At 34.9% G+C, this 27630-nt stretch overlaps 2 protein-coding genes and 1 pseudogene across 10 annotated transcripts in view; all 3 read left to right on the top strand.

Moving 5' to 3' along the window:
- Window positions 1-2372, top strand: part of RNPC3 (RNA binding region (RNP1, RRM) containing 3) — a 29694-nt gene extending 27322 nt beyond the window's left edge. For 4 of the 8 annotated variants that reach the window (XM_063624381.1, XM_063624379.1, XM_063624377.1 and 1 more), the window contains one exon: window positions 2168-2372. The gene's annotated coding sequence lies outside the window, so the exon portion shown is untranslated. Of the gene's footprint in view, window positions 1-404 lie in introns of all 8 variants that reach the window. The other 4 variants (XM_063624380.1, XM_063624378.1, XM_063624376.1 and 1 more) reach the window with 1 other exon arrangement.
- LOC134733753 (pancreatic alpha-amylase-like) lies at window positions 2146-27630 on the top strand. Of its 2 annotated transcripts, none has more exons than XM_063624372.1 (11): window positions 2146-2243; window positions 19019-19232; window positions 19578-19724; window positions 20859-21056; window positions 21506-21736; window positions 22437-22570; window positions 23470-23592; window positions 23687-23786; window positions 25744-25862; window positions 25976-26101; window positions 27409-27630. In XM_063624372.1, the coding sequence occupies exons 1-11, from the start codon at window positions 2146-2148 to the stop codon at window positions 27596-27598; spliced, it is 1680 nt and encodes a 559-aa protein (XP_063480442.1). In that variant the 3' UTR covers window positions 27599-27630. The 2 variants fall into 2 exon arrangements, with proteins under 2 accessions (XP_063480442.1, XP_063480443.1); XM_063624373.1 differs by lacking the exon at window positions 2146-2243 and adding an exon at window positions 5498-5613.
- LOC134733756 (actin, cytoplasmic 2-like) lies at window positions 13004-18853 on the top strand (annotated as a pseudogene).

Below are 27630 nucleotides of genomic sequence, written 5' to 3' on the forward strand. Positions count from 1 at the left end.
TTAGTGCATACTTAATTTGATGATTAAATATGGTAGAATTAAGCATTTTAAATGTTAATGTTTATTACATTGTTCAAGAAATAAGTAGAAATATATTCCTTTGTTTTTTATTTAAATTTTTGTTCCTCTGTAAGATAAAAGAATATGAAGTAATTGGTCACAATTACTGGTGTTTAACTGACAAATATGGGTAAATAATGGAAATTTTTGTTTAATGTTTAGTCCCTCTGAGATGGCTTGAATATTTGAATTTTGTTGTATGTCTATACTGGGTAGTCACAAGTCTTAGAAACACTTTAGAGGAAAGATGGATTTCAGTCTGTATTTTTAAAAATCATTTATTTGTAAATCTGGTGCTGAAAAATAAGAAAAAAATTAAACTGCATTCTGCTGTTCTTCTTTAGAAGCATTCCTGCGTAAATACTGCTGTAATACTGTCATGCAAAGTGTATCCTTTCTTGTCGTATCCTTTTTGGGGCAGTGTTTTTTTGTTTTTTTCCTAGAAATGTTTGTCCTTCCCCACCTGTTGATCCAGTTTAAGGAATACTTTTTTACACTTTATTCAAATGAAATATTTCTAAAATTATTTGTATAGACTGAACAAATCTTTTATGTGTTTTTAGATTTGTTGTTGAATTTTCTGTGCTGTCCTTTATATAATTTTTTGAGGGAAAGTTAGTGAATCAGGTCAACTTACTTAGAGAATGTGTTCATTTACTTTAACCCAGAATACAGTCTTGTTTCTTCTATTTGTATGTTTCCTAAACCTAATTCAATAACATATGCTTTCTGTTGTGTAATATATCTGGTTTAGGTATTTAGAATGTGTTTACAATTTAATTGGGTGAAGGAAATGTTGTTCTTTTAAAAAGTACTTACATTGAAAATTAAGATGTCTGGATTACTATGTAAATTCTAAAGAGTAGCAGACCTCTCATCTGAAGTCTTAGTGAATCTCTTTTGACATAGATAGCAATAGAAGTATCTTTCTTCTTTCCCCTTTCTTTTTCTAAACAAGAGAAGAAAAGCGTAATAGAGGGGAGAACACATAATGCCGACTAAGGGTAGTGCATTAAGTGAAAAACAGTCTTGGCAGGTATATAGGAATAGTGGTTTCCAGACTGGTTGATGACCGTAATCACCAAGAACAGTGGTTCTCAGTCTTGGCTGCACATTACAGTGATCTGGAACTTAAATACTAATTTTAAAAGGGTGCAGTGGCTCATACCTGTAATCCCAGTACTTTGCAAGTCCGAGATGGGAGAATCACTTGAGCCCAGGAGTTTGAGACCAGCCTGGGGAATGTAGGGAGACCCTGTCCCTACAAAAAAATACAAAAATTAGCCAAATGTGGTGGCTTGCACCTCTGGTCTCAGCTACTTGGGATGCTAAGGCAGGAGGATCACTTGAGCCCCAGAGGTTGAGGTTGCAGTGAACCACGATCACACCACTGCATTCTAGCCTGAGTGACAGAGTGAGACCCTCTCCCTCCTAAAAAAAATCCTTGAGAAATATATTGATGCCTGGTTCCTTTGGTCAGAATTTTGATTTAAGGTGTTGGGAGTGTAGCACAGATGTTGGAATAAACCTCTCAAACTGATTTTAATATGCAACCAAGGTCGAGAACCACCAAGGAAGAATTTTTATGCATAAAGATTCCTATACTCTACCCTAGAACTAATACGTCTGAATCTGTGGGAATGGAGTATAAGAATCATAATTGAAAAGGTTTCCTTAGTAATTCTAAGGATTGACCAGTTTGGACACTGCTTTGTTAGAGTAAAATGATTAGGTACCTACTATCAACCTAGCCATCCAACCTTATATTAATAACTAGGAAAATAAAGAGTTGGAGCCTCTGTGCTTCTTTGTTGAAACATCTGCTATTATTATTAGATCTATGAAAACAATTGAAAATTCGGTTATTACCTTAAAAGTACAAAACCTATAGATATTGAAAATGTAATTATTTTTCTATAGGCATAGTTAAAATGATTTTGTAAATTTTATAAATCAGTTTCTTTATAACCGGTTTATTTAGATAAATTTTGTTATACTGACATGATTCACTAATTTTCTAAATATAAATGGTTCAGCTCTCAGTTATTTTTAAACTAATGACCTGTGTTATACTTATTATTTTTAATGGGCTTTTATGATGTTTTAGGTTTTTTTGAATCCCATGTCCTTCAAGTGCTTTCCAACTTTGAGAGGAAGAAATTGACCACCTGGACTATGGAACTGTGCGTAACAGCTTTGAAAGAGTATTTAAAATTAAATCTATATGCCTTTAAATCAGTGAATTGGAAACATATTACATGTATTTTAATGATTTTCCTCAAATATAATAAATTGTTTCCTTTCCAATAAAATAGTGTTTGTATTTTTTCTTTATCTGGTTTAACACATCTAGGAAAACATTATAAAAATATATAAAATTTATAATATAATTTTTTTATGATTATAAATACTGCCTTTAAAAAATTCTTACCTAGATACCAAAGCACTTTCACATTTTTTTTATTGTAATCTTGGTTTTTGTAATTATTTTATATTTGTCTGGCTTTGAGTTTTATTGGGCTTTTGGTTTTTTGGAAGTGGGGGATTTATCCCAATTTAGAAATTTGTATCCTTGCCGTAATACAGTCTTCCATTTTTGTTCCCCCAAATCTTTCATCTGTCAGAATATCACTCAAAGGTGAAAATATTTCCCACATAAAATTATTCTGTTCCTTTAATGAAATGAGTTTCAGCTGTATATACGTAGGAAAACATTCTTTTTTTTATTTGATTCATTCTTATAGATACTTTCTTGAGGTTGTGATTACACCTTTACCTTAGAGGTACTGCCCAAAAAGACTCAGGTCTTCTGTAAAAATACTGTTGTGGATCATAGCTTCTTACCTTTTACAGCATCGTGAGGTAGGGAGAGTAAGAACATTAGAGATAGGAATTAGAAGCATGGAGAAGTGAACCCTGGAGCATCCCAATGGTGAGATATCAAATAGTTCAAAAACTATTAAAGAAGACTAAGGAGGAATAGCTAAAGCTAAATGAAGAAAGTATATCAAATAGGAAGGAGTGATCAAATATATTAGCTCTGTTGATAAGTTATGAAAGATGAGTTCTTAGGATGAGGCATTGGGTAGAGCAACATTTGGCAACTTGACGTTGGCAAACTTGGTGGATGTCAGGAGTAAGGGTATTCAAGAGAATTTGAAGAAGAATTTAATATAGTGAGTATCGAAGGCAATTCTTAAAGAGTCTTGCTTTCAAGGGGTTGTGAGAAATGGGTTAATGGAGGGCAATGTAGTATCAAAAAGCTGTTTATTTTAAGATCGATGATATAGCAGGTTTGTATGCTAATCGGACTGATTCAGTAGAGAGAAAAAACATAATGCAGGAAACGGATATTGCTGAAGCCATAGACTTGGTATACAAATAGAAGGGCTAGTTTTAAAGATAGGCACACAAACAGCTCATTAGTAACAGTACGATGAAGGGCAGATTATGGAGTTCTAGATGTTGGTAGTTCAGTAAATAGGAGCATGTCAAATTTTTGTTATATTTTCTCAGTGAAATAGGAAACAAGGTCATAAAGAGGGAGGAAGTCATGAAGGATTAAGGAAGGAAAAGGAAATGTAAAATGAATAGCTAGGAATGTAGGAAAGTAAACATACTCTTAGGCAATCTGTGGTTTATTTAAATGGTATCAGTCAATGTGGTTTTGTGTTTTTCTCCAGTTGAGTTCAGCATAGGTGCTGTCACTGAGTAAGTACAGAATTCAGTTTAACTAAAGTTGGGATTTCCCTAGGTAAATAAGACAGTCAGTGATGAGATGTTACATTTAAGAGAATGATTATAAAAGAGTGATATGGAAAGTAATCTGGGTTAAGGAGTGAAGTGAGAAAATAAAGAAGGTTGAGACAGTGGAAAATGGTATGATCAATTGTAGATTGCAGTGTGGTTAAAGATGCATTGGAGTTCTTGAGGTACGAACTAGAAATTTGGGAGATTTAAATAAGAGTGGGGTGGCCGAAATTGAAATTAGAGTATAATAATATGTAATAGTACTAAGTATAGTATAATAGTATTAAGTATATAGTACTTAGTGATTGTAAGTTTTAGGATGTGAAGATGGGAGTAGTATAGAGGCAAGATGATGGAAGGAGATGAATTCAAGAAGTTGGGAACCTAGGAGATTGAAAGCATTATCTAAATGAATTTTGAAATCTCAACAAGAACTGTGCTGAGTGCTTTTAGTAATTATTTTATCTTTACTACCCTGTGAGAAGACAGCACTTCCTTTTGTGAGTAATGGAAAGCTCTTTAATGTGTCAACTGTAAGATACTTTATTACATTTAATTATCTTTAGTAATGCATGCTAAAAAATAATGACGTCAGTAGGATTATTCAGCAGATACGTGAGCTAGCCCCATGTCAGACACCTAAGAGGTACAACTGATGATTTTCAAGAGGAATAGAGTTCTCATCCCAAGTACTTAAGCTGCAAAATATGCCACCCTATATTTTCTGAAAACTAACTGTATAGAGCGTCCATATAAAAGCTAATAGGAAATCTTAAAGCGCGCACACACACACACACACACAAAACATTGAATAAGCATCAGGAAAGATATACCCTGTACCCAACATGCACAAGGTCTAAGCGATGAAGAAAAAGCCAGGAAATCAAGTAAGACTGGAACATCTATGACTAATATATAAAGACTTGAGGTGGTTGTTATCTATTTAAAAAGTATCAATTAGAAATGAAGAAAGAGGCCAGGCGCAGTGGCTCACGCCTGTAATCCCAGCACTTTGGGAGGCCAGCGCGGGTGGATGAACGTGAGGTCAGGATTTTGAGACCAGCCTGGCCAACACGGTGAGACCTCGTCTCTACTAAAAATACAAAAAAAAAAAAAAAAATGCTGGGCATGGTGGCTCATGCCCGTGGTCCCAGCTACTCGGAAGGCTGAGGCAGGAGAATCATTTGAACCCGGAGGGGGAGGTTGCAGTGAGCCGAGATTGCGCCACTGCACTCAAGCCTAGGTGATGGAGTAAGATTTTAAAAAAAAAGTATTTTACGTAAGAAATTTTAATTTTTTGTAAATTATAAAATAGCACTTAATATGGTATTTATATACCAGGATCTTTGAACATCCAAAATTTAAGAAGATGTGAGCAATTTTATGAAACTTTTCAAAGCTTAGAAAAAGGTAACTACATAAAATACCATTATATGTTATTTATGGGAACATTAGATGAAGTAAGTCCCAAAAACATGCATAGAAATGATCATACAAACTTGGAAGAAATTGAATGTCTTGCTATCGAAGGAAAGGATGGAGGTGTAAGAGATTGAGGTTGAATGTGAGAAGCTCTATATATTGTATTTTTCTTTAAAAATATATATTTAAACTCGCATTTCTTATTTTTCAAATGTTCACTCCAGTGAAAATTCTTTTATTTTTCCCCTTACAGTTTTGATTTCTGATCTCATGTATGCAGTATGCTATTGTTCAGAAATATTAGTGATCCTCCCTGCAAATGAAATACTCCCATCCTGTTGAATTTGGGAATGTCCATGTGATTTGCTTTGGCTGTGAAATGTGAGCAGAAAGATTGTTTTACTTTGGGGACTTCCCGATTGCTAAAGCATGTGTCAAAATGAAGTTTTTGTGACATTACAAAGGGACTAATAAGAGTGCCTTTGTTGATCCTAGTTGAACATGAGAAACTTGGTTTTTGTAAGCCACTGAAAAATTTTAGTTTCTTTTATTACTGCAGAATAACCAGTTCTGTCCTGATTGATACAGCCACAACATTTCCTTAAGCTCTTTGATTTTCATATTTCCATTAGGATATAGAAAGTCAAGAGAAGAATAAATCATAGGATCAGAGAATATTAACAGTGAAAGAGACTATTGGGATAAATTTGTTCAATGGTCCAGACTTTGGGTTCTAAGTAATCAGTAATATTTCAAAAAAAAAGTATTAAAAGATATTTCAATATAAAAAATGATGACATTTAACTTTGTAAACAGCAACAACAAAAACCAACCATTGCTGGGCATAATAGGTCATGCTTGTAATCCCAACAACTTGGGAGGCTGAGGAGGGAGGACCACTTAAGTTCAGGAGTTTGAGGCTGCAGTGAACCATGATTGCATCTCTTCACTCCAGCCTGAGTGACAGGAAGACCCCAAATGAAAAAAAAAAAAAAAACCTGTCATTAATACATTGCTCCTCTGTCTCTCTTCCCATCCTCCGTACCACTTAGTCTTAAATCTAATCTTATTAAACAAGATCTAAGGATAAGACAAGAAAAAGGATGGTTGCATCTATACTGAACATGTATTGAGTTTTTTTCTTGTCATTATTTTCTAAGCAACATAGTATAACAAGTTTTGACATAGCATTAACGTTGCATTAGTTATAAGTAATCTGAGATGATGCAAAAGTTATATGCAAATACTACATTGTATATAAAATACTCGAGCAGTTGTTGCTTTAAGTATCCATGGTGGTTCCTGGAACCAATTCCTCATGGATATGGAGAGAGGAGGAACCACTGTAGTTAAACAAATAATCACTTTAAAACTTAAAACCTTTTGCATGGTGAATACAGTCATGTACCACATATATGATGGTGGTCCAGTTAAGTTTATTATGCCATGTTTTTATCAGAAGTTTCCTATGTTTAAATATATTTAGATACACAAGTACACTGTGTTACAGTTGCCTATAGTATTCAGTACAATAACATGCTTTACAGGTTTGTAGCCTAGGAGGAATAGGCTAAGCCATCTAGGTTAATGAAGTCCATTCTATGACATTTGCACAGTGGCTTGATTACCTAAGGGCTTTCTCTTCAGAACATACTCCTGTCATTAAGCAATGCATGACTGTAGTTGGACAAAAAATAATAATACAGGCATACCTTTGGCACTGTCCTAATTCATACCAGCATTCATGATTACTTAAATTTGCACTGGAAAGACTTCAAAAAGCAGTGATATATTAGGACAATATATTTGCAATACATGACAAAGGATAATAACATAAGAACTGGAAACATTCAATAAGAAAAATAATAAAGCAAAACTAGATGGGAAAAGGAAGAAGCAAATTTCAAGAGAAAACTCAAAAGGCCAAAAAATGTGAAATGATGTTCAGCCTTGCTAGTAATTGGGAAAAGCACAAATCATTTTTAATCTATTAGGCAAAAATTAGAGCTATGAAAATATTAATTTTTGGTGGGAGTGTGACAAAAGGTACCATAATATATTGCTACTAGAGAGTAAAAACTGATAGGTTTGTAAGGGCAATTTTGCATAATATGAAAATATAAAAATGTGCTTCAAGTTTCACCTACGTTTAGCCTACAGAATTACCCATGTGTAAACATGTATACAGATGTTCATTATAACACGTCTTATAACAACAAAATATTTGGAAATAAATGTTCATATTAACAAATGCATACTATATGATCTTGGTCCAATTAGAATATTCTCTTTTATTTCAATCCTTTAAAAGACTCAACTTCTGACTGTATATAGACAATTAAAAAAAATGTGTTCTCCATATGTGCATTTGGTCAGGTTAATTAAAACTTGTTGAAATCTGCTTGCCCTTAATAAGGTTGTTATGTTCAAACTCTCTCATAATTGTGGATTTCCCTATTATTGTACTGTCAATTTTTTTGCTTTAGCAATTTTAAACATGTTATAAGGTGAGTAAACACATAGATTTGTTGAATTTCTAGTCAAGAGAGTCAAACATTTTTAATTATAAATGTACATCCATTTTATTTTGGCATTAATTTTGCCTTAGATCTTTGTCCAATACTAATAAAGCCTCACTATCTTTCCTTTGGTTAGAATTTACATCGTTTATTTGGTTCTAGCTTTACCTTTACCTTTTTTCTATCTCTGTTTTTAAAAAATCTGTCTGAAAATGCATTTAGCAGAAACATTTAATCAATTTACATTGAATTTTTTTTACCCTATACCACAGGAATTAGGCACACTTTCTGTTTTGTTAATGATTAGCACTGATTATACCCATGCATATTCTCAAAGTCCAAAGTTAATGCCTATGTCCATTGCCAAAGACAATAATGTGACCTTAGAATACTTGAACACTGTTTTATTCCAGTTTGCAGTCGTTTTTATTTTTGAAATTACTCCTGTATTTTTAATCCTCCAAGACATTATTTTTGAAGAATTTTTACTCCTGTTAATCTTTTAAAAATTAATCAGATTAAGCAGAACTCAGATTTTAAAATATTTTCACATAATATTTTATTTGATTTTTCTAACAATCCAATGAAAGGGAATATAAGACTGATTAGTAGGTTAAGAGCTCACTGTGGAGTTAGGCTTCTTGGCTTTGAAATTCAGTCCCAACATGTACTACAATTTGACCATTAATAAATCCCATTATTTAATTTTTTAGTGTTTCTGTTTTCTCATTTTAAAAATGAGGATAATCATATTTCTATCATGTAGGGTATGCACGTGTGAGAAGTAAAAGTGATAATGCATAGAAATGGCACATAGTAACTGTATGTTGTTAGTGGTTATTTTATTTTTATATTTATCAACAATATCCTCATTTTCTAATTGAGGACCTAGTATGAAATCCATAGACTTTAATTTTTTTCTAAGGTTCATATAGAAAAAAATGTACATGGTGAAGCATCTAGTAGATAGTGATGCATAGAGTTAAATTTTTTTGTTTTTTTGTTTGTTATGAGACGGAGTCTTGCTTTTGTTGCCCAGGTGGAGTGCAGTGGCGCAATCTCGGCTCACTGCAACCTCCACCTCCCGGGTTCAAGCAATTCTCCTGCCTCTGCCTCCTAAGTAGCTGAGATTACAGGTGCCAGATACCATGCCCAGCTAATTTTTGTACTTTTAATAAAGGCAGGGTTTTGCTATGTTGGCCAGGCTGGTCTCAAAGAGTTAAATTTTTGATTTAGTGACTGCTTACATTCTAGTCTCATTTGACTAATTTAACCCAGCCCTATGCCATTCTGGTCTTTCCGGTTTTTTTTATTTTATATGGTTATTTTATTTTTAAGGTTATTTTATTAAGGTTATTTTATTCCCTATGTGTTTATTCTCTATATATTCCCTATGTATTGTTATAAATGGTTCAGGGGAAAAAAAACAGAGATTGTGAGAGGATATTGTAGAAAAAGGAAGACAGAAAGCAGACGAGATATAGCGTAGTAAGAAGAGGTGGCAGGGCAGCAAATTGAGCAGAGGAGAGAAGACAGTGGTTTGCTTAGGAAACAGGAGTGTAGTGATCAACCTGTTATAATACTGGAGTTCAGAGAAGACTCCTTGTACAAATCTGATTTGGAGAATTGGAGTAGGACTGTAGGGCCACATATTGAAAGTAAGAGGTTATAGAAAATCTGTAAGATTCTAAATTCAGCAATTTTTTTTCCAACTGAAGAAAAAAGCAAAACCAGAACTGAGATTTTTATTTTATGATTGTAAAACACTGAACTGTGGGTTTGGGAGATTGCTGATGGAAAGAAGTTAATGTGGTAAGTTGTTTTAATGTTTTTTTGAGTATTATGTAAGTCCTCCTCCAACTTTTTGTCTTGAAATAAGTGGTTTCTGTCACATGATTTGATATAGAGTTTCACGATCTATTTTCGGTTTGTTGACAAATCATGTTTCAGTGCTGTGCAGTACAAAATGTACTATTTATATTGAAAATGTGTCGTAGCCTTGGCTCAAAAGGTTTCTCTGATTTCAGAGATCTGGTAGGCAAATTTGATTATCTGTACTTTCTTTTCTCTAACCTTTACATGCAACTTATCCTGAGTTCAGGTTTATTTTCTTTCTTATTATATTTTCAAAAGAAAAACAGAAAACTGTTGGGGGAAGGGCTGGTGGTTGAAGGTTTACTATTTTGAGAAAATTGTACCTAATTTATTGCAAAACTCAGAGGAATTAAGACTTTATTTTTTAGTAAGAGAAAAAACTAACTTGATCAAGTGCATAAATGTGACATTAAAGTATTTCAGTTGTAATTTTTAATCACACTTAAATTACTTCCAAAGATATTTATAAGGCATCTAGGCTAAGAACTATGAATGACATTAATAGATAATTTGTCTTTTTTTTTTTTTTGGTCAATGTTAATTCATTTGCATGTTAAAATACTATAGTATCTAGTACAAATGAGAGGCTACTTTGGATAGGGGGAAAGAACTTGTAAATAACTGATACTTACATAAGTAGAAAGGAAGCTCTAGAAAGACAAGTTATTTGGAAGTTGCTACTTTCTGCTTAACATTTTAATAGAGCTCTTTCATTTTATTTAAGTCAAGGCTTTGGTGTGATTTAAGTAGACTTTGAGCTAAATGATTAAATTTATGGTACTTGATGTGTCAAGAGGGATACTGAGTTTACACTAGAGCCATTTCCCTATAATGCCATTTATATTATGGATGTCAAATAAAATAAATACCTCATATATGATATTGATTGAAAAAATACTTTTGAGACCCTCAGAAACTGGCTAATTTTGAGTTAATTATTGATACTGGATATATTTTATTTTTTATATGAGCCCAGATGAGAGGAGAGAATATGTTTTGACATTCCAAATATAAATCTTTAGTGACTATTGCTTTGTTGTCAGGATATTATCAAATGTCCTATTTCATATTCTTAGGGAATTCCCAAGATATGTCATTTGGCACATTATAGTAACCATTAGAGCTTTAGAGCAAAGTGAAGTTTTCTCTTTTTAGAGCATTCTAGGAAGTACAAAATATGGGCAATAATGCCATATATTACTAATAACTGAATAGCTTCTCTAAGGATAACTCTTTTAGGATAACTATTTCAGAAAGTAGACATAACAACTATTTTAAATCCTTATTTTTGTCTTGTTTTTAATGCCAAAGATGCCAAGAATTGTTTGTGCAGATTTTTATTTCAGAAGACATAAATATACTGTAATTGTTTTCATGCTTCTCCTATGGGGCATATAGCTCTTCAGATTGCTTGTTTGAGGTGAAAATTAAGATTAAATGAGAAAATATATGACAATGCCTGACTCTTAGTAGAAGCTTATTATATGTGTGTTTAACTCTACCTTTCATGTAGTGCTAAATTCCCTAAATTATGTCTGCAAATTATCCCTTATTTTATCAACATTCCAAATGCATTGTGAAAAATGATGATTTGCTATTACAAGAACAGAGTTCATTCATCTGGCATTGTTGAAAAGTATATTTCAAAACTAACATGGATCTGCCAGAAATCCTAAGCCAATAAGCAAGAAGAATAGTGTGAGGGAAGGAAGGAAAAAATTGCAGGTAGAAAATATTGGTGATTCTTTTTCATCTCTGTCCATTCGTTTAGTGGAAATGAAAATACTTCTGAGAAGTAGAAAGTATTAGAAGTTAAGAAGGGTAGAATGGGAAGACAGAATGGCGAAGTGTTAGTAGAGTGAAGGCGGGAAGACAATATGAGTTGATAGGATTTTTAATAGGACCAGGTAAAAATACCAATACAAAAATAACATTATCAACCATATTGAGCTTTTACCATATCCATACACTGGGATAACAGCTTTATTTGCATTATTTGTTGAATCACAATAACTCTATGAGGGAAATATTACTTTTTCTAGTTAATAGATACATTTAGAGAGGTTATTTTCCAGCATCACACAGGTTATAAATGGAAAAGTCAGGATTTATAGTTTGTCTTAATGCCTAATAATTACGTTTTCACATTTGGAACTTTGAGTCAAGCACAAAGTTCAAATGGTGCCCCTCTTCTCTGTCAACTCTTTACACCATCAGCCCTGTATCACTATCTAGTCAGTCTTCTATTTAGATTCTGATACTCACCCGTATCCAGTTAGTCTGTTGTACTCCCTGCAAATTTTCCTTCCCTATTTGTTTTTAAAAATCATCTCGGGTAATAAAACTCCCTTTGCTACTTTGAAGGCATCTCTTTATTCTCTCCTTCCTACTCCGTATACCCCATCATTTATAAAGATCGGTGGCTTCACCCAGTATCTTTTTTGGTATTTTGTCAGCCCTCAAGGGTACAACTCTCCAGGCCTGATAATTCGGCCGGTATACACTGCCCTCTGTATAGTAGTTGCTTAGGGATAGCATCTGTTCTGTTCAGTGTCTGTGTTAAATCAGTTAAGTATTTTGTGTTCCATTTCTTAGACTGTCATTGCTTTGTTGAAAACTCCCAATTCTCTGCTTCTTTCTTCATATCTTTTTTTATTGTTTTTATATACCCTTTTGTTTTAAAAGTGGTACCTCTAACTCATATTAGTTCATCAGTTTCTCTAAACCAAATCTGCCTTTAGATTACACTATCAGTCATAAAGACATTGCCATTCTAATATTCACCCAAACTTTAAATCACGGAGTCCCCATTTGACTCTTTATATTCTCTATTCTCTTATATCTGATTAACCACCATTTTCTGTACAGTCTCCACCAAGTCTGTTATATCTCCTCTCTCTGTTTTACGTAAACATTTCCCCTCTATTCCAGGGGTGTATGTTCAAAGACCCCCAGCAGGTGCCTGAAACCACAGATAGTACCAAGCCTTTTACAGTCATCTCTCCAGTATCTGTGGGGGATTGGTTCCAGGACATCCCATGGATACCAAAATCTACAGATGCTCAAGTGCCTTATATAAAATAGCATAGTATTTGCATATGACCAATGCACATCTTCCTGTATACTTTAAATCATCTCTATATTGCTAGAGATGTAATATATACTGTAATATAAATGCTATGCAGATAATTACATTGTTTAGGGAATAATGACAGAAAAGTCTATATGTTCATTTCAGATCCAACTATCCTTCTTTAAAAATATGTTCTTCCACAGTTGGTTGAATCTGGTGATGTGGAACCCATGGATATGGAGGGCTGACTATATACACCATGTTTTTTCCTGGCACATCACTCAACTACTATTAGCTGGTGAGTCAACTCAGATTTTTGGAATGACTAGGGACAACTAGACTTCAAGTGATCTTTCATCCCAGTTAGGCTCACAACACAATGTATGTTCTCAGAGTTCCAAGAGATCAAACCCCCTTCTGCAAACCCCAATCAAACTTTGCTTGTGTCTTGTTTGCTGATATCCCATTGGATAAAACAAATATCAAGCTAATTCCATAGTCTTTGTAGAAAGAGACTCCATATAGGTATGGCTACTGGGAAGTGTCATTCATTGGATGCCCTTTAATATAACAATCTATCATACTTCCCTAATTTTCATTCTTACTGCTATAATCTTAATTCAGATTTCTGTCACTGCTCTGCTTACTAATGTTCCTATCTCTTTGTTTTCTGGTCCATCTGATATAATTAAAAGTTTTTATTATTACTTTCCTGTTTAAAACAACCAAAAAACCTTCTGAGAAAGTACTTTTTTCTTCTCCCTGATTTTGAGTGTCCCCAGTATACCTTTCCAAATTTAACTGTCATGTCTCCCTCACACTTGACTTAAGTTTCTAAAACACTGTATTGACTTCTTGCCATTTTCCTTGCAGTTCTACATGTTTTTCTTACTTAAAAGCAATTTTACCTATCTCTTTTCATTGATGTCAAGCCCATTCTTCAATTTTATCTCCCCTTATTCCCATCTGTCAGAAAGAAATTTTCCTATCAATTAAATCCTGAAGCACTTTACTCGTAACCCTCTTAAAACTATGTTCATATCTTTCACTTTATTGTTTGTTTTTGTGTATGGACATATGCCTTCTCTAACTGAACATAACTTCTAGAACAGCTCTAATACAAATAGAATGTAAATCATATATGTAATTTAACGTATTTTACTAACTGCATTAAAAGAAACAAAAAGACACTAGAGAAATTAATGTTAATGGTAAATTCTGTTTAGCCTAATGTATCACAGTATGTTATTTCAACCTGTAAACATCATAAAAATATATTTTTTTACTTTTTATTTTCACACTATCCGAGTGTGTTTTACACTTATTACTCATCTCTGTTCAAACCACATACATTTCAACTGGTTAGCAGCCAGTCGTTTCTAGTGGCTACCATATTAGACATCACAACTCTAGAATTCTAGGAGAAACATTAGTGTAGTACAGAGAATGTTGACTTGCAGTCGGGCTTATTATCAAATCCTGTCTTTGTCACTTACCATATGAGCCTGGACAATTTACTCAGTCTCTCTGGGCCTTAGTTCCAACATGTGTACAACACTTTTGCTAGGATTAGAGTCAAGTTTATTGCACAATTTCTAATATAGAGTTCATTGATTTTTAAAAGATCAGTGAGGACATAACCCATGTTATGCCAATGTTTTGCACAATACCTGGAACCTAGAGTTTTCATGTTATAGCCATTTATTGAGCACATAAGACAATGTCAATCATTTTACTAGGATTTGGAAATACTAGATATGAAGTCTACCTTCAAGAAGCTTGGTCCAGAATGACAGACAAGTAAATTGTTAATTATAATACAGTTACAAAATAAGTCAAATATAGCTTAATTTCATATAAATTAAAAAGCTTTCATACAGCAGAGGAGCTAACTGTGCCTGGGAATATGAAGGTAAGCTTCATAAAGTTGTGGTTTCAACTTAATGTGGAAGGAAAAGTAGTTGCTTCCACACTAAGTTAGATGTGGAAGGGGATGATATGGGAGAGAAAACCACTAGGAAAGTCATGAAGGTATGACATTTCATATAAAATATGAGGAACTTCTAGTTTTGCAATGAAGAGAATTCACAGGCTTGGCTGGGGGAAGGACAAAAGGGCAGCATCGGGATCAACAGTGGAATAGTTAAGATCCACAGCTCTCCTGATACCCTTCGTCAAAGCTGGTACTTCCTCATTTTGTCTCATGTTAACAAATGGTATCATCCCCAAATACCTATATCTTTAATATTTTTCCTCATCCTTCAGCTCTAATCTATTCATAAATCTACTGCCTGTTTACCTCTGAAATATACCCTGTCTATGCCCTAGTCCAAGCCACTCACCTCTTTCCTGGACCACTGTAAAAGTCTTCTAACATCTACCTCTTTCCACTCTTATCCTCCTATAATCTGGTTTCTTCCCAGAAACAAGGGTGGTTTTCTTTTAAAGCTTATTAGTCTTTCGGTTCCCCATGTTACAGCTTTAACAGCTCTTTCTTCATGTTCTACAAAGTTCTACATGATCTGGCCTACCTCTCTGATCTCATCTCATTTTATCCCACCCTTTATCACATGTGCTGTAGCCACACTGATTTCTTTTTAATGTGTCTTATGTACTAGATTTTTCCTTTCTTGGGACATTACTCTTGCTCTTTCCTCTATCTGTTGCTCTTTCTCTGATCTCTAAATGACTGGACACTTCTAATCCTTCAAATCACATCATAAAGTCACTCTTTTAAGGGATGTCTTCCCTTACCATCCAGTCTATAATACCCTGATGGAAAAGTCACTTTCTATTTTATGATTTTATACTAGTTCTTACTGCTATCTGAAATTATTTTTTATCATCACTGTTAGTACTGTTGCTATTACTGTTATTTACTAATATATTTTCTTTTCTTTCCACCAGAATGTAAGTTCTCTGAGAACTTACATTCTCTGAGAAACCTGTCTTTTTCATCATTGTCTCCTGAACATCACCTACAGTGCTTAGCAAAAAGCAGACACACACTTAACACTTGTTGAATGGATGGATGAAGTTTTTCCTACCTGTACTATTACTCCCTTTCATAGCATTTCACTTACATTAAGAAGGAAAAAGTGTGCAAATTTATTTATTTAGCATTTTATCAGGTACAAGAAATATTTGCATACAGGGAGAAAACCACCACCACCACAAATCCTACTACTATATGCACTATATTAAGCACATGAGTTGATCGAGGGGAAAAAAGTTAGTTTCTCCAATTCATGGGCTTTGAGATTTTAAATGTTTTCTTAAATCATTAATGGAGAAATTTAAATAATCAAAAATTTGAATTAAGGATGGGAAACAGGGCTGATTTTAAAAATGGAAATATCACATAGTATGTCTGTTTGAAATGGAAACATGACAAAAATTTGAAAATAGTTAAATTTTGAGAATTCAGTTGGCTTCAATTGTTATTTTCTATTAGTGACAGATATCACAAATGAAAGACAGTCCTTATTTATTTGTTATTTAGGATTTATATACATACACACATATACACACATATATAAAGACTACATAGACTGTATATATATATATTACACACTGTGTTATATATATATATGGAATATGTATAGTTTGTGTATATATATATGTTTGTATGTATGTGTGTGTGTATATATATATATGTTTGTTCTGATGCTGCTATAAAGAAGTGTCCAAGACTGAGTAATATATAAAGAAAAAGATTCAATCGACTCACAGTTCCACATGGCTGAGGAAGCCTCAGGAAATGTACAATCATGGTGGAAGGGGAAGCAAACCCATCCTTCTTCACTTGATGGCAGGAAGGAGAAATTCTGAGCAAAAGGGGGAAAAGCCCCTTATGCAACCATCAGGTCTTGGGAGAACTCACTCACTATCATGAAAACAGCAGTATGGGATTACCGCCCCCGTGATTCAATTTCAATTACCTCCTACCAGGTCCCTCTCACAACACATGGGGGTTATGGGAACTACATTCAAGATGAGATTTGGGTGGGGACACAGCCAAACCATACATATATACATATATACACACACACGCACACACACAGAGTCTATACACACACACACACACACACATAAATAAGGACTGTATAGATATGTGTGTGTGTATATATATATATATAAATACAGTCCTTATGTGTTTAAATATATATTTACTGTCATTTATGTTTTTTTGCGTGTGTGTGTATGTGTGTACACACTGCCAGAGGTTTGAAAAGGTTAAAATTTTATCAGTAAGAAAAAAAGTCACCTCTGCCAGCCCATGCACCATGTTGTCTTGCCGCTCTGCTATCCCACTCCTCCAACAGTCACAATGGAAGAAGAGATCGCCGCGCTGGTGATTGACAATGGCTCCAGCATGTGCAAAGCTGGCTTTGCTGGGAACGACAACCCCCAGCCATGTTTCCTTCCATCATTGGTGCCCCCGGCACCAGGGCATGATGGTGGGCATGGGCCAGAAGGACTCCTATGTGGGCTACATGGCCGAGAGCAAGTGCAGCATCCTGACCCTGAAGTACCCCATTAAGCATGGTATCATGACCAATTGGGATGACATAGAGAAGGCATCACACCTTCTACAAGGGGCTGCACATGGCCTTGGAGGAGCACCCGGTGCTGCTGACCGAAGACCTCCTGAACCTCAAGGCCAACAGAGAGAAGATGACTCAGATCATGTTTGATACCCTGGCCATGTACGTGGCCATCCAGGCTATGCTGTCCCTCTACACCTGTGGGTGCACACTGGTATTGTCATGGGCTCTGGAGATGGGGTCACCCACATGGTGCCCATCTATAATGGCTACGCCCTCCCCTACACCATCCTGCATCTAGACCTGGCTGGCCAGGACCTGACCAACTACCTCATGAAGATCCTCACCAACGGTGGCTATAGCTTCACCACCACTGCCAAGTGGGAGATCGGTCACTACATCAAGGAGAAGCTGTGCTATGTTGCCCTGAACTTTGAGCAGGAGATGGCCACTGCCACATCCTCCTCCTCCCTGGAGAAGAGATATGAGCTGCCTGATGGACATGTCATCACCATTGGCAGCGAGGTTCTGGTGTCCCGAGGCGCTGTTCCAGCCTTCCTTTCTGGACATGGAATCTTGCAGCATCCACCCAGACCACCTTCAACTCCATCATGAAGAGTGACGTGGACATCTGCAAAGACCTGTAGGCCAACACGGTGCTATCTGGTGGCACCATGTACCCAGGCATCACCGACAGGAGGCAGAAGGAGATCACCACCCTGGCATCCAGCACTATGAAGATCAAGATGATCACACCCCCAGAGCACAAGTACTCGGTGTGGATCAGCAGCTCCATCCTGGCCTCACTGTCCACCTTCCAGCAGATGTGGATTAGCAAGCAATAGTACAATGACTCGGCCCCCTCCGTCGTCCACCGCAAATGCTTCTAAATGGACTGCGAACAGATGGCTAGCATTTGCTTCATGGGTTAATTCAGAAGTAAAAATTTGCACCTGGCAAAGGCATACACCTCATACTAGCCTCACCAAACTGGAATAAGCCTTCGAAAATAAGTTGTCTTTGAAGCTTGTGTCTGATATCAGCACTAGATTGTAGAACTTGTTCCTGATTTTGACATTGTATTCAAGTTAACTGTTCCCCTTGGTATCTGTGCATATCTTTTATTTCAGTCTTTAGTACATGTGGCTTGGTCACTTCATGGCTAAAAACGTACTTGTGGAAGACAAGTCTGGCTTGGTGAGTCTGTACGGCCAGCAGTCTCTGATCTGTGCAGGGTAATAATGTGTCAGGGCTGAGTGTTCTGGGATTTGTCTACAGGCTGGTAAGGGCTCCTGAACCAGTTGTTTCTGTCCTATTGGTCTGTCAGGGTTGGAAAGTCCAAGCCATAGGACCCAGTTTCCTTTCTTAGCTTATGTTGTCTGCCAGAGCACCGTGGGCTGTTACATGCCTTGAGTTGGAAGCGGTTCGCATTTATACCTGTAAATGTATTCATCCTTTTAATTTATGTAAAGTTTTTTTGTATGCAATTCTTAATGTTTAAAGAGATGACAAAAAATTTTCGTTTTCTACTGTTACATGAGAACATTAGGCCCCAGCAACATGTCATTGTGTAAGGAAAAATAAAAGTGCTACCAGAACCAAAAAAACATTAATTTCTAAAAGGTCATTTAGATGATATCCATGAGAGACTTTTTGATGTTCTTCACCAGTTAGGATTATTATTGATAATCCTTTTCAGATTATGAATAAACAGTTTGCCCTCAAGTATTTGTTCATGCTAATATTAACTTTGTCAAATGTGCTTCTTACAGGAATATAAATGGTTTCTGGAAAGGACACTGTCAACTTCAAAGCAAAATGAAGTTCTTTTTGTTGCTTTTAACCATTGGGTTCTGCTGGGCTCAGTATTCCCCAAATACGCAACAAGGACGGACATCTATTGTTCATCTGTTTGAATGGCGATGGGTTGATATTGCTCTTGAATGTGAGCGATATTTAGCACCCAAAGGATTTGGAGGGGTTCAGGTAGGTATGATTCATAGTATAAATTGCAGAATTCACTGTGCTTGTAGTAAATAGTATTCTGATCTTATCCGTGAAGCTTGGGCAACATTTTACTTCACAGGTAAGTATTCTAAGTAAAAAAGTTTTCTGAGGAAAAAGCAATGTAATATTCTTGGCAACTTAATATTTCATTTCTGAGATAATCTTTCTTCAACAAGAGCCCTGCAATGTGCTGTTAATATTTTCAAGAGATAGCTGCATATACCAAGATTCAAGAATTTTTTATGTTATTGATTAGTTTCTAGAACATTCAATGATATAGAGTAAGACACAATTTGGTACTTATGAAGACTGTTTAATTTGTAGGTCTCTCCACCAAATGAAAATGTTGTAATTCAGAACCCTTTCAGACCTTGGTGGGAAAGATACCAACCAGTTAGCTATAAATTATGCACAAGATCTGGAAATGAAGATGAATTTAGAAACATGGTGACTAGATGCAACAATGTTGGGGTAAGTGAATTCTAGTTTCCTTTAAAAATAACGGACAGGAAAATGATTTCTCTCTCTTCTTTCTTGCTCCTTTTCAGCAGAAAGTTTTCCATATTTTATTTTTTAAATTTTACTTCATACTTTAAAACTCAAAATTAACCGTTGCCTTATGTTCAACTTTTGTAAATATTTGTGTATGTGCTCTCTATCTACTAAAGAAATAGGTTAAAGTTTAAAGCAGAATTTACGGCCGGGCGCGGTGGCTCACGCTTGTAATCCCAGCACTTTGGGAGGCCGAGGCGGGCGGATCACGAGGTCAGGAGATCGAGACCACGGTGAAACCCCGTCTCTACTAAAAATACAAAAAAATTAGCCGGGCGTAGTGGCGGGCGCCTGTAGTCCCAGCTACTCGGAGAGGCTGAGGCAGGAGAATGGCGTGAACCCGGGAGGCGGAGCTTGCAGTGAGCCGAGAGGGCGCCACTGCACTCCAGCCTGGGCGACAGAGCGAGACTCCGTCTCAAAAAAAAAAAAAAAAAAAAAAAAAAAAAAAAAAAAAGCAGAATTTACTTCTAAAGCAAAACTTCAAATTTTAACTTTTATACCTATCCATATTTCCTGGAAAGAGTTTTCTGGTTAGGAGTTATAATTCCAGTTACAATATTTGCTCTCATTTTTAGGTGACTTGTCTCTCCATCCCTAATTCTTTGGTTTTTTGTGGTGAATAGGTAGCTTATCTATTTAATGAGGAGCAGAATTTGAGACGAATAGCTACCTTATTTGTCTTCAAAATCTTAGTAGAGAGTACAGGCTTTCTCCTGGTGACCGACTGTAATTCCCAAAACAGTAACCTTTCCAGTCTCATCTGAGTTTTGTCTCCCCGAAATGGGCTTTTTGCCTTTCCTCCTATTTATGGTAGTTTCTGGTTCTCTCAATTTACCATTCCTATAAATATTTGACCAAGTGTCTAGAAGGACTGTAGGTGTTTAGTTCACATTACTTTCCTTTCACGGTTGATTTTTGATCTTGTAGGAAAATAGTTATAAGATATCATGAAATATTTTGGAGTTTTATTAACATACTATAAACTTGAATCAATAATGCTTTAAATTTCTGCCTCTCTATAAGTCACACTGAAGTAGAAACTTTGCTTTCTAGGTTCATATTTATGTGGATGCTGTAATTAATCATATGTGTGGTAATGGTGTGAGTGCAGGAACAAGCAGTACCTGTGGAAGTTACTTCAACCCTGGAAGTAGGGACTTTCCAGCAGTCCCATATTCTGGATGGGATTTTAATGATGGTAAATGTAAAACTGGAAGTGGAGATATTGAGAACTACAATGATGCTACTCAGGTAAATTTTTTTATGAGAGTTGTCTGAATAAGGAGTGATATATGCCTTTTCTTGTAGACATCTAGCTAATTGAACTTCATTTTAAATATGAATTTAGATCTCTTAGGGACACGGGTTAACAAGTTTGACTACTTTAAGAAACTCAAATCGATATTTAAAAACTTTTAAATATCGATTTGAGATTTTTAAATAATACACATTTGCCCACTTTTAAAAAGCTCCCAACCGATAGAAAAGCTCATCGACTTTATTTCCTAAATTCTCTATTTTCTATTAGAAAATATTTTAAAGATACATCTATAGTAGCATGTGGGCATCCCCAGTGCCCAATGCAAGGAAGTCACTGTAGAATATCTATTGAGGAATCACAGAATAAATGAATAATCAAATGGATTTTCAGGTGAAAAATGAGGTTTTATATATCAATCATAACATTTTTACCTCAACAGGTCAGAGATTGTCGTCTGGTTGGTCTTCTTGATCTTGCACTGGAGAAAGATTATGTGCGTTCCGAGATCGCCGAATATATGAACCATCTCATTGACATTGGTGTTGCAGGGTTCAGACTTGATGCTTCCAAGCACATGTGGCCTGGAGACATAAAGGCAATTTTGGACAGACTGCATAATCTAAACAGTAGCTGGTTCCCTGAAGGAAGTAAACCTTTCATTTACCAGGAGGTACATCAATACATATATGCATGTAAAATATCATCTTATTCATTAGAAAATAATGGCAGAATTAATTAAAAATGCAATTTCTATAGGATAAGGACTGAGTCATTTATATAAAACAGTGTTCTTTACCTCCTCTTCTTCACATACAGCATATCTAATTCTTTATCACAACAGGTTTTATGGAGGTACACAGAATGTAGGATACTGATAATAGTTATGTCTTTATTTTCTTTGGAAAATGAGATGAGTTAATATTAAGAAATGTCAGTCAGATAGCAAATGTTGTATTAGTGTGAGCTGTTATTATTATCATTGATGTATGAGACTAAAAATCAGGTAAGTATTCTCACAGGACAACAGGTAACTTTGACATTATGTTTCTTTCAATATTGTAGTGTATTCTTTATCAAAAAAAGAATATAAGAATATTAGCTGTTGAGATAATAAGAATAAGAATACCATTTTGAGTATTTCATATAACAAATAGGACCAGGCATGGTGGCTTGTGCATGTAATCTCAGCACTTTGGGAGGCTGTGGCAGGAGGATTGCTTGAGGCCGGGAGTTTGGGACCATCCTGGATGATATAGCAAGACGGTGTCTCTAAAAAACAAAACAAAACAAGACAAAAACAAATTAACTTATTGGTTAAAATGCTTTAAAGTCCTTATGCAAAATGTCATTTTTTCCTAAATTTCTACTAGATAATTGATCTGGGTGGTGAGCCAATTAAAAGCAGTGACTACTTTGGAAATGGCCGGGTGACAGAATTCAAGTATGGTGCAAAACTCGGCACAGTTATTCGCAAGTGGAATGGAGAGAAGATGTCTTACTTAAAGTAAATTAATACAACTTTTCCCCTGAATTATTTCATAGATTTATTAGTCATAGTACCCCAGTATGAGTTATCTTCTGGAACATTCTTATTCAGACAACTATCAAGGAGTCAATTGTTTTTTTTTGTTTTTTTTATTTATTGATTTATTTATTTTGTTATTCTATTTTAAGGTTTAGGGTACATGTGCACAAAGTGTTAATGATAAGTATTATACTGCCCTAAACTCTAATCAATCATCTTTTGTATTTAGAGTGTCTGTCACAAGAGAGTATGCCTAGTAATGCTAAACATTCCCTAGGAATTTTCATCTAAGTATGAGATGAATATACTGGATTTGACTGATGTTTGCATATAATCTTTTAAAGCCAGGTTATTATTAAAATGATCCTATCATTTATAAGATATGTACAAAGTGTCCATACTGTAGAATTTACATATATTATATGAATTAAAAATATGAAAATATTTACATTATAACAATACAGTATTGAAGCCGTATTTAAAACTAGTTTGACATTCTGTATAATGTAATATGGATATTGATCCTTCTGGAGTGCCTCTAAATTATAATGTGCTGAAACCTCTGAAAGGACCTTTTTTAATAACAAAAATCTTATATTTGTAATATGAATATAAGTATTCCATACTTGTATATACGAATATGGACTACATATGTAGATTACACACGTGTGTGTATATGGTGTGTGTATATATATTTGAGTGTGTGTTTGTGTGTGTGTGCATATATATATATACACATATCTTACAGAATAACCATTTAATTAGAGAAAGAATTTTATCTTCAGATGCCATGCCATGCAGAAAGAGATGCACAGTTAAGTTACTCTCAAACTGTTGTGAAATGATACATCAACGTATATCTTATTTTTCAAAAATAGGAACTGGGGAGAAGGTTGGGGTTTCATGCCTTCTGACAGAGCACTTGTCTTTGTGGATAACCATGACAATCAACGAGGACATGGGGCTGGAGGAGCCTCTATTCTTACCTTCTGGGATGCCAGGTAGAAAACCAAGTTCTCTATTTTTTTGACACATCTTTTAATGATGGTAACAATATTCTGATAGTCTATGATAATATAATTATGTAACTTTCAGGCTGTATAAAATGGCAGTTGGATTTATGCTTGCTCATCCATATGGATTTACACGAGTAATGTCAAGCTACCGTTGGCCAAGACAGTTTGAAAATGGAAAAGTAAGTTTTAGAGTTGTTTGAACTGTCATTTTCTCAAAAAACAGGAGGCAATCTTGTTTTAACTTAATATGACAACTATTAATTGTATATTTATTCAACAAATAATTGATTGTAAACCTGATACAGGGCTGTGATTTTAGTAATGCAGGTTATATTAAAGGAGTAAAATTTATATTCTCCATTGACAAAGAGTATGCAAGCCTTTTCAGAGATATGACAAACATCCCCCTAGCCCGCAGGAAAGAAAAAAAAAAAAACACTTAAAAATAAGAGCTAGACACAGGGATTAAAATATATACTTTGAATAAGTACCTACCTCAGGGTTAATAGGAAGATTATACATGCCAACACTTTTAGAGAACTTAAAACATCATCTGCCAATAGTGAGAACAATATAAATGTTTGTTAAATATTTTTAAAAACGTATATGGAATACAAAGAAATGATTCAGTTGAGCTGAGTTAAATAGGGAAAGTATATAATAAGAGGAAGGAAATTATATGTATTAAATAATAGAAATTTAGAGAGTATTCTAAGAAAGGTAAGAATGAGAAAAATATTTGGGAGTATGGTAAAGACATTTATCTGATGAGAAGTTTCAAAAAGGAACAGAGAAATAAGAGCGTAAAGATATTTGGAAAGCTAGTAGAAGGTTTTCTTTTAAACTAAAGGGTTCAGAAACAGCATCAGAGACTTCAGATCTAAAGCAGAAATTCCTCCTTCCTATGAGTCACACAGATATCTAGCTAGCTTTTTTTAGATTCCTTTCAGTTTGAGAATTCCGCTACTTTGTATAGCAACTGATTCCATTGTTAAACATCTTTAATATTTAGAAGGTGTACTTTTATATTGAGCCAACTTCTCATAATTTCTACTGATTGGTCTTATTTCCGATGTTAGGAGTCACAGAGTATTTTTATTTTTTCTATTACTATAACTTTTCCACTTTGCCAGGACTGCTGCATGCTAAAAACTCTTAGTTTTGTTCACTTTTCGCCATATGACATGATTCTAAGGTCAACACTGAAAAACTTCCTACAGTTACTCTGGTTTTTTTAATTAAGATTTTTAAAAGTGCCAATCAGAAAAACATAATATTAAAACAGGTGTCAATTTATAAAAAATGTTCAGATGTATTGTTTTATACATTTATCTAAACAGAAGCATGATGGACTCTAATATTTAATGAGCACATGTCACGTTCAAGGCATTTTCACATATATTACTATATTTTATATCAAAAAACTATACTCCCATTTTAAAAATGAGGAAACTGAGACACAGAGAAATTATGTATATTGATTAAATTTTCTTAGCTACTAGTAATAGAGCCTATGTTTTAATCCTGGTGTTTCTGGTACTAATGCCCTTCCCATTTCAATGACATTGCATGGCTTACAGTGATGTTAAGAAGCCCTTGCAGTCCAGGTGCAGTGGCTCACACCTGTAATCCCAGCACTTTGCAAGGCCAGGCGAGAAGATCAGCTGACCTGAGGAGTTGAAGACCTATCTGGGCAAGCTAGCAAGACCTCGTCTCTACTGAAAATTTTTAAAAAATTAGCTGGTTGCGATGGTGCACACCAACAGTCTTAGCTACTTGGGAGGCTGAGATGGGAGGATCGCTTGAGCCTGGGAGATCAAGGTTGCAGTGAGCTATGATCATGCCACTGTACTCCAGCCTGGGTGACAGAGCAAAGAAGCCTGTGCGGTTCCTTGGAATGAAAAGGAGAGGATAAAAATTTGTTACCTTTGTTTGAAATATGCCAAAAGAAAACCAGAGGATAGAGAGATGATGAAGACCCAGTAAAGGGCTGTAAACATTAATGAAGGCATTGGATTCTAGATAAAGTCACTGACTGCAGAGACACAAGTAACAGGATAGGTTGAGTTTGGTGTAAAGGAGAAGGAAGAGGTAAATACATGATGTTAAAATTTGGCTTTTCCCCCCTTACTTAAGGATGTTAATGATTGGGTTGGGCCACCAAATGATAATGGAGTAACTAAAGAAGTTACTATTAATCCAGACACTACTTGTGGCAATGACTGGGTCTGTGAACATCGATGGCGCCAAATAAGGTGAGAATATGTATTTAGATATGTCCTCTAATAGTAAACTTTCCTTAGCATTTTATTTAAAACTGTTGAAGTTTAAGAATATCAACGTTTTATATATGTTATTGTGTTTGTAGGAACATGGTTGCTTTCCGCAATGTAGTGGATGGCCAGCCTTTTACAAACTGGTATGATAATGGGAGCAACCAAGTGGCTTTTGGGAGAGGAAACAGAGGATTCATTGTTTTCAACAATGATGACTGGTAAGTAAATATCAATTAAAAATAATATTATGTACCAGTATGCTCTTGGTTTATTCTTTTTTTTCTGTTCATTGACATTTATCATTTAGTCAGTGGAGCGAGAAGACAATAGAGATCAAAATTGGGCAGCAGTAAAAAGATGATGGCTGTTACTCCTTCATTCTCCTGTTTTCATAAGGGCTTTCTGTTGTAAGCAGAGCCCTTTCTGTGCACCCTTGGAATATATTATGCATGTATTGAATGCACATACATATGCTCACCTACACATGCCACAAAATACACAAAGTAATTAATATGAGGATTGTGAAATCATTAAAAGCACGTGTCTTACAGTCCTGTTTTTTTAATCATGGAAAAATGCTGCCACAGTACTAATATATCTTTATTTCTAACTCTTTTTCTCAATGACTGCTCTACGTAGTTTTTTGGTATACTTTCTTCACTTCTCTGTCTCCTTGTGACAAATAACATTTTTAAAGCATATGCATAAATAATATGTATCTTGTGGTTAATGATTTGCTTCAGGAGATTTGAGTTTTAGTTCTGAAACTTCTCATTATTGGTCTTTCATCTGTGATTCTTATATCCTTTACCTGAAGTATAAATGATTCCCTATCCTATAGCTCCGAAGACCTCCTTGCAAACAGTTGAATTGTCTCTGCCCAAGGCCTACTGATACTCATATTTAGCTCATTTTAGTATAAATTATATTTCACTGATGAAAAATAAATAAATACATAAATACATAAATCTAGTTGATCTCTTTCCTGCCAAAAAGTCCATGTCTAGTTCTTTAATTTCTTTCTTTTGTGAGTGAAATTGCCAAACTAAATTTTTGTGAGAAAGCTTTATATTTCAAACTATCACTTCTTCATAGAAATGCTAGATTGTTTTTATGTACGCCCCAAATTCTTTTTGACCTTATGGGGAAAAAAGGAGGTTAAAAAAATAATACCTTTAAATTTTTTAAAGTAATTTGTATTAAGTTCAGTTGAGAACAAATTTGATTTTAACAAGGTAGCACTTTTATCAAAGTGTGACCATTCCTGCCAATCTTCAGTGATATTCTTCAACTTTGATTTTTTGGCAATATTTTCACTATGGACCAGGGAATTGCTACATTTTCTGTAAGGTTACTTTTGGTCCTAGAAAGCTATTTACACCTACTAGGGAGGCATATGGGTTTTCTTCTTAATGAGACTTCACTGCTTAGGGTTCTACAACATAAAGTTATGCTCTTTATTTGTGTTAGCCTGTATTATTGATTTTCATTGTATTGAAGTTAAATCTGAAATTTTATTTTACAGGTCATTTTCTTTAACTTTGCAAACTGGTCTTCCTGCTGGCACATACTGTGATGTCATTTCTGGAGATAAAATTGATGGCAATTGCACAGGCATTAAAATCTACGTTTCTGATGATGGCAAAGCTCATTTTACTATTAGTAACTCTGCTGAAGATCCATTTATTGCAATCCATGCTGAATCTAAATTATAAAATTTAAAATTAAATGCATATCCTCAAAACAA

Source organism: Symphalangus syndactylus, chromosome 12 (assembly GCF_028878055.3).
Source record: "Symphalangus syndactylus isolate Jambi chromosome 12, NHGRI_mSymSyn1-v2.1_pri, whole genome shotgun sequence".
In the NCBI taxonomy this organism is placed as follows: domain Eukaryota; kingdom Metazoa; phylum Chordata; class Mammalia; order Primates; family Hylobatidae; genus Symphalangus; species Symphalangus syndactylus.